A 6875-nucleotide genomic window follows, 5' to 3' on the forward strand; every position below is an offset into this window, starting at 1 on the left:
TTTTTTTTTTTTTTTTTTTATGTATGGTGTGAATGAATGGAAGTTTCCGACTCTGCTGCTGCTGCTCTGTCTCTCTTCTTCTTCTTCTTTTCTTGTTTTCCTTTTCCAGCAGAGTTAATTTATATCAAAATCGGTGGTCGGGATGACGGGACATGATGAGGTGAGATGTTATCCTTCTTGATGAACTTTTTGACCGCTTGTCTGCGGCCCTCTTCTTCTTCCTCCCCCTCCCTAAGTTACTCTGATTCCAAAGGCAAACAAGACGGCCTCCTCTGGTACAAAGACTCTGCTCGCCACCTCGTTGGTGATTTCTCCATGGCCGTTGTTCAGGCCAACAACCTCCTCGAGGATCAGAGCCAGGTCGAATCCGGCCCTTTGAGCACCCTCCCTTCTGGTCCTTTTGGCACCTTTGTTGGCGTCTATGACGGCCACGGCGGCCCTGAGACCTCCCGTTTTGTCTACGATCATCTCTTTCCCCATCTCAAGAGTAAGCCCCCACTTGTAACTTGTAGTACCTTTGAGAATGAATGGGATGGGAACTCAACAATCCTTGTCTGCAGGATTCGCAGCGGAGCAGGATTCCATGTCCATGGATGTGATAAGAAAGGCCTATGAGGCCACCGAAGAAGGCTTTCTAGGGGTGGTGGCCAAGCAGTGGGCGGTGAAGCCACATATTGCAGCTGTTGGTTCATGCTGCCTTGTGGGTGTCGTGTGCGACGGGAGGCTTTACGTCGCTAACGTTGGGGACTCCCGTGCGGTTCTGGGAAAGGTCATCAAGGCCACGGGTGAGGTTATTGCGCTTCAGCTCTCAGCTGAGCATAATGTGAGCATAGAGTCTGTGAGGCAAGAAATGCACTCCTTGCATCCTGACGACTCCCGTATTGTCGTCTTAAAGCACAATGTCTGGCGTGTTAAGGGCCTTATTCAGGTCAGGTGCCTTTCTCTACCAAGTCCTGCTCTGATATTTATTATGTTATGTTCTTTCACAAAGAGTTATATACGTCCCCAAATGTCAATTGATCTTGAAAGCCTTTGTTCCTTCTTGTGTGTGTTTGCACTTTGCAGGTATCACGATCCATAGGAGACTTGTATCTTAAGAAAGCCGAGTTCAACAGGGAACGTTGTACACAAAGTTCCGGCTGCGGGAGCCAATGAAAAGACCAATCTTGAGCGGGGAACCGTCGATAACCGTGCATGATCTCCAATCCGACGATCAGTTTCTGATATTTGCATCGGACGGACTCTGGGAGCAGCTCAGCAACCAAGAGGCTGTTGAAATCGTTCAGAACCACCCTAGAAACGTATGAGACACAATCAGTTTCAGTTACATATGAATTTTTCCTACCTACGGATTAACAAAGTGAGAATGAATGTTGTTGATACAGGGGATAGCGAGGAGACTAGTGAAAGCGGCGCTGCTCGAGGCGGCCAAGAAAAGAGAGATGAGATACTCTGATCTTAACAAGATTGAGAGGGGAGTTAGGAGGCATTTCCACGACGACATCACTGTGATTGTCCTCTTCCTGGACACCAATCTGCTCAGCAGAGCCTCCTCCTCTCTCAAAACCCCTTCGGTTTCTATCCGTGGTGGTGGTATCACTTTACCTAAAAAACTTTAAATTAATCAAGTTCCATCCATCATCTTGTAGTTATATTTATCCAACCAAAGATATGTTTTACTTATCCTTTCTTTCTTTCTTTCTTTCTTTCTTTCTTTCTGTTTTATATATCTTTTGGGTTTATACTCTTCTGGTATAAGAAATGTGCAAGTGACATGTTGGATCTCATCCCAATTATTTTTGTACTCAGACTTGTTCATGTAAATTTGTATGATCTCTCTTCTTAGTTGGTAAGAGTAGAGTATCGCTAATGGATGTGTATATATGCTTCTTGATTTAGAAACATATCCTTTTTTGAATGATAAAGCCAAAGCAAAGAATGAATAAGATAAATAAACAGGATCTCCAAGAGATGAGTGAAGGAAGTTACAATGATTGGTGCATCAGAATCTACAATAATCAATGAACACTAGACTAATGTGTGTATGTAATGCGTATGGGGGATCCTATACCTCATGTACAAAGAAGAGAAGACAAAAGAAAAGAAAAGAAAAGAGAGGTTCATTCAATAGAAAGGTGTCTTCTGCACAAGGGACAAGAAGCATGCCTGCGAAGCCATTTGTCGATGCATGGTAGGTGGAACATATGATGGCACTGCGGCAAACTTCTAACCGTCTCTCCCACCTGAAAGTCCTGTTTTTATCTCAATTTCATCAGTAATCTATCTTTCAAACCACACTACTCAAAACATGTACTATAGAACCTCTCAATAATAACCTTGTAATATATATGTTATGTTATTGTATCCATTGGAGGAAGATGATGATGACAAACCTGAAGGCAGACAGAGCAAGGGACCCGGTCGTCAGAGGTGTCTGTGATTCGGACCTTTGGAATCCTGGAGAGAGAGTCACCTGTGAGACCCTTTGAAATGGCAGTGTCAAAGATGTCTGTGTGCTCTTGGAAGTGAGACTCGACAGCTCCCATCTGTACGAATTGGATCAGGGATAGTAGTACGTGAGAAAATGCATTTGAATGTGAAGAAGAAGAAGAAGAAAGATGAATCAGCAAAAAGAATGGGGGGTGTAACCTGACTCTGGACGGCACTGAGCATGGCAGGACCGATACGCTCACGAACAAGCCGCCCGCTCAAAAGGCTAACAAGGACATCAATCTGTGGATGACAGAGCCACAAAAGCATTTTGTTGAGCATGGAAAAATAGGGGTCCTATCCTATCTATGGGGTATGTGTAATCAATCAATGCAATGCAAAAATCAAAAAAGAATAATAATAAGAAAAAAGTTAATTTACCAAATAGAGAAGGCAGCCAATCCCAGACTCATCGGATTGCCAGAGGAGGAGGGAAGATTCAAAGACCTCGATGGAGAAGACAGCGCCAGAGATGGCACCAACGGCGGCTCCTCTGATGAAACCGCTCTCTGTTTCTTGGCCGATCAAAGCCCCTGTCAATGCTCCTAGCAAAGTCCCCACTACATATATATATATATATATATAATCAGCCAAAATCATCTATCATTGCATTGTATATTCATCATTATACTATATCATAAAAGCAAGAAGAAGGAAGGGATACACAAATCCCAGCACAATTATCATATGGTATTATCATGGTCAGTCAGGCGGGAGATTGAAGAAGAAAAGAAGGAACCTAAAGCGAAGAAGAAGGTGAAGAGAGCGGAGAAGAGGCTGGCGAGGAGGCCAGAGATGGCCGAATGGAAGGAATCTTTAATCCGACGAAGGAGGGACAGAGGAGACAGAGAATAATTATAATCATCCATATCTCTCTTTCTTTCTTTCTTTCTTTAATTCCTTTGGAAGAAAAAACAAAAGGGGAGATGAAGAAGACGAAGAAGAAGAGGGAATGATTTGTGATTGTTGTTTTCTGAATTTTATTTGGTTTTTTTCCTTTTTCTTTTTATTGCGGATAGAAATTGCCTTTGGCGACTTCTTTCTTAATGAGAGAGAGAGACCAAAAGGAAATGAAAAGGGAACCTTCTATCTATCTTCTCTCTCAGCTGACCAAAGATCTCCTTCTTTTGTTTCTAATAAATAATCAACTCCCCCAACGCGTCTGTCTCTGTATAATAATATCTTACGAGACCGACGACGAATGGATTGATTTATATCGGTAAGACTTTTTTGCGCTCTTCTCTCTCTGACTCTGACTTTGTGGTGTTTGGATTCCAAATTAATCAAAGGGGAACTTTACTTCTCTTTTAATTATACAAAAGAAAAATTCGTATCATACTACTATTATAATATCATCATCTGAAACAGAAACACCACCCAATCCCCCCCTCATCCATCAACATTCGCTTTTCAAGTTTCATCAATATCATCATTATACATGTGTGTATGTATCTCTATTGTCAAAACTTATCACAATAGCCATGTTTCATCATCCCCCTCCCCCCTACTACTAGCTGCTTCCTTCTCTCTATTCCTCCTGTTTTCCCATCGCTTTCCCCTCAAAACCTTTTCCATCCACTTACTAACAAAAACAAAATTTAAAGTTCTATTTAAGGCAGGTACTGTGACTCATCCCTTTTGTCTTTCACGCACATATATATTCCTTACTTACACTTCAACTTAAACTTACCTCAATCATGCCTCAAACCTTGTACTCGTGTACACGCAACCACTTTGTCGACGACCACTTGTTCCCTTTGATTACAGCACACCCACCTGCCCAAAAACCGACCTTAGCAATTCATTCTTTAATCTATCTCACTATCAACCATACCCACAAACACTATGCCTCCTCCTAAGTCATCTACTCACCATGAAGACTAGATGGGTCTAGCGTCGCATCAGGCGTCATGCTCCAGAAAAGCAATGCATCTCCCATCTTGGGTTTCACGGACAATCCTCCTTTCCCGCACTCTGACAACTCATTCCACCATGGCACTGCGCTATAGTTTCCTTTGGCTGCAGGAAATACTGTTTCACCCCCCTCCTCCACATCTGATCTGCAAAGTCGAAACATTATAGAGGAAGAACATAGCAACATTACACAGCTCTTATGGAAGGAAGCCCAATGTGTTTTTAAGTTACGTACAGGTACATGAGAACTGTGGCTATCCGCTGCCCACCGTTCCTAGTGTTATACTCATCCATGAAGTAGTCGTAATGAGGCTCGTACTTTTGCCCAATCTCATAGTGCAGAACTTGAAGACCTTCCCCATGCTCTGCAGCATATATTTGTCGCATCAAAAACAAGCACAGTAAAAAGGGCTGCCTAAGAGTAAGAGATGGTAGGGAGAGAGAAACACAGGGGGGTCAAGAAAGAAAGATCAACATACCAACAGGTATGAATGTAAAATCAGATATCCTCTTCTCAATCTGACGGATAATTTTGTCGCGGCCTCTTGCAAGAAATGTCCCTGAGCTGGTTCGCACCCTATTGAGGAGAAGGATGGGTTTGGTCAGTATAAACTTGTGTCTTAGTAATTTAGAGTGAGAAAGGAAGCAATCAGTAAACCTGCTATCAGTGCTCTTTCCAGTCTTCTGATCGACAACAGTTGATTTCTCCATATGAGGTTTAGCTAGCTCTATCAGATACTTGCATTCCTCCTTGGTCTATCCAACAAACCGGGACGAGTACACATGCACAAAAATACCCACAATATTCTCAAATTTGTTTTCGTATCAAGATCTTCTTCGTTACATAGATCATATCATATATATTGAAAATACAGACAGATATATATATATATATATATATATAATTCACCAAGAAATTGTGGTAAATAGAAGCTCTGGGTTCCCAAGAGATTATTTCAACCCAACGCTCGTCGTTCTTTGAATCATCCTCGCCACTTCTACGGATAAGTAACAAAGCTCGAATCTTAAAGAAGCACACACTAAACTAAATCTAATTAAATATAGAGTTAAATGAATCTGGGATCGAATCGTACCTCTGGAGTGTTTTTCGGACAATGGAAGTGAGATCATTGGCTTTGGAGGAGCCGGCATTGTTGCTGGGCACCGAGAGAATTCCAAAGGCGAGAAGAATCAGAATGACGAAAGTGAACATGATCAGTACACCGAATACGAGCGTTGAATTGGATGATTTTCGACCTGAAGGACGATGACTCCTCGGTCTCGCCATCATCTTTTTTTTCCCAAACAACGATGAGATCCGGTCGAGCTCACCAGCAAGAGGATGAATTTGATGGATGGATGTTTTTTTCTTCTACTTTTTTTTCTTTTTCTTCTCTCTAGTCTCTACTATGGTATACCAGAGGTTGGGCCCATATTTAAAAGTCAGGCCCATTAGAGAGTGCTTATATTAGGCCCATATAAGTCATCCGATACATCTCCCCCGCAGGAGAAAGAAAGAAAGAAAGAAAGAAAGCTCCGTCCGTCATCCTCAAGATGCAGCTCGCCGCACCACACACCATCTCTCTTCTCCTGCCCTCTCACTCTCGTCTCTCTCCTTCTCATCAGTCCCTGGTTTTCCCCAGACGATTACGCCCTCCTTCATATTCTTCTCAAACGTCGATCCTCCCCGATGCCGGCGATGATTTCATCGTCGGTGACTGTCTCGTCTACGAGGACGGCGTCTTCGAAGACCCTTACCTTCTCCACAAGGAGGTTGATCACCAGGAGCACAAGAAGAAGAATCGGCGGGGCGGGGAGTCGGAGATTGAGGCCGAGAACCTCGTGCCGGAGGAATGGAGGGATATTCAGGCGGAAGTGAACCTCACCAAGAAGGACAAACGCAAAATTGCGCAGGAGCTGGAGTTCGGGGTTCGGGTGGAGAAGAAGAGACAAGGGCTGGTTCCGCTGAGGAGCGTCGACTTGAATGAGTTTCTGACTTTCAAGGAAGCCAAGTTGGCTCAACTGAGGCCTGTCACTCTCGATAAACTGGCCACTTTCTCCGACGATGATGCAGCCTCAAGCGATGCTCCTTCTGTAACATCTTCCACCGAGCGAGTGGCTCCTAAGAACCCTAGATGGGCTGTCTACGGCAAGGGATTCGACCACGTTACCAACTTCTTCAATAGTGACAAGTACGATCCCATCACTGGCAATAAATCTGACGGTAGGTTCACCGGAATCAATCCCTCTCTTCTTCTCTTTTTATTTATGTTGTGGCTCTTTTTCTCTTGCTCTTGCTTGAATTGAGTCATTGAGAGAGTGAAAAGAAAAAAAGAGAGCGTATTTGGCTAATCTGTTTCGTTAATGAAATGAAGAGCAGGCCCTCGGAAGCTGCTTTCAAAAGAAGAAAAATTTATGCTCAATAGCCGGAATCCTGACCTAGCTGTTGCCACCTCCGTAAGTCCCCCACC

The 6875-nt window shown here is 43.4% G+C and overlaps 4 protein-coding genes across 6 annotated transcripts in view; 2 read left to right on the forward strand and 2 right to left on the reverse strand.

Annotated features, from left to right (window-relative positions):
• On the forward strand, positions 222-1845 carry LOC104746271 (probable protein phosphatase 2C 79; the record flags this gene model as incomplete). The annotated part of the gene is given in 5 exon segments (XM_019239218.1): positions 222-487; positions 561-928; positions 1066-1117; positions 1120-1301; positions 1386-1845. Coding segments are annotated over 5 exon segments (1102 nt in total), but the record flags the coding sequence as incomplete, so codon positions are not given.
• On the reverse strand, positions 1919-3685 carry LOC104746266 (NEP1-interacting protein-like 1). Its single transcript, XM_010467707.1, has 5 exons — positions 3230-3685; positions 2872-3050; positions 2650-2733; positions 2394-2546; positions 1919-2252 (listed from the first exon to the last, which is right to left on the reverse strand). Exons 1-5 carry the CDS (start codon positions 3357-3359, stop codon positions 2121-2123), a joined length of 678 nt encoding a protein of 225 aa, XP_010466009.1. The 5' UTR covers positions 3360-3685; the 3' UTR covers positions 1919-2120.
• Positions 3770-6875, reverse strand: part of LOC104746244 (probable prolyl 4-hydroxylase 10) — a 4538-nt gene continuing 1432 nt past the window's right edge. The window contains exons 1-8 of one of the 2 annotated variants that reach the window (XM_010467679.2): positions 5499-5813; positions 5315-5402; positions 5063-5160; positions 4884-4981; positions 4640-4769; positions 4363-4550; positions 4181-4266; positions 3770-4072 (exon numbers count right to left, since the gene is read on the reverse strand). In XM_010467679.2, the coding sequence (XP_010465981.1) occupies positions 4193-4266; positions 4363-4550; positions 4640-4769; positions 4884-4981; positions 5063-5160; positions 5315-5402; positions 5499-5695 (873 nt within the window). In that variant the 5' untranslated portion in view covers positions 5696-5813 and the 3' untranslated portion in view covers positions 3770-4072; positions 4181-4192. Of the gene's footprint in view, positions 4073-4180; positions 4267-4362; positions 4551-4639; positions 4770-4883; positions 4982-5062; positions 5161-5314; positions 5403-5498; positions 5814-6875 lie in introns of those variants that run through there. The other variant, XM_010467694.2, reaches the window with a different exon arrangement.
• LOC104746222 (ankyrin repeat domain-containing protein, chloroplastic) overlaps positions 5893-6875 on the forward strand; it is a 4681-nt gene continuing 3698 nt past the window's right edge. The window contains exons 1-2 of one of the 2 annotated variants that reach the window (XM_010467670.2): positions 5893-6628; positions 6785-6861. In XM_010467670.2, the coding sequence (XP_010465972.1) occupies positions 5959-6628; positions 6785-6861 (747 nt within the window). In that variant the 5' untranslated portion in view covers positions 5893-5958. The remainder of the gene's footprint in view (positions 6629-6784; positions 6862-6875) is intronic. The other variant, XM_019239211.1, reaches the window with a different exon arrangement.

The sequence above is a fragment of the Camelina sativa genome, chromosome 2 (genome assembly GCF_000633955.1).
Source record: "Camelina sativa cultivar DH55 chromosome 2, Cs, whole genome shotgun sequence".
Lineage (NCBI taxonomy): Eukaryota > Viridiplantae > Streptophyta > Magnoliopsida > Brassicales > Brassicaceae > Camelina > Camelina sativa.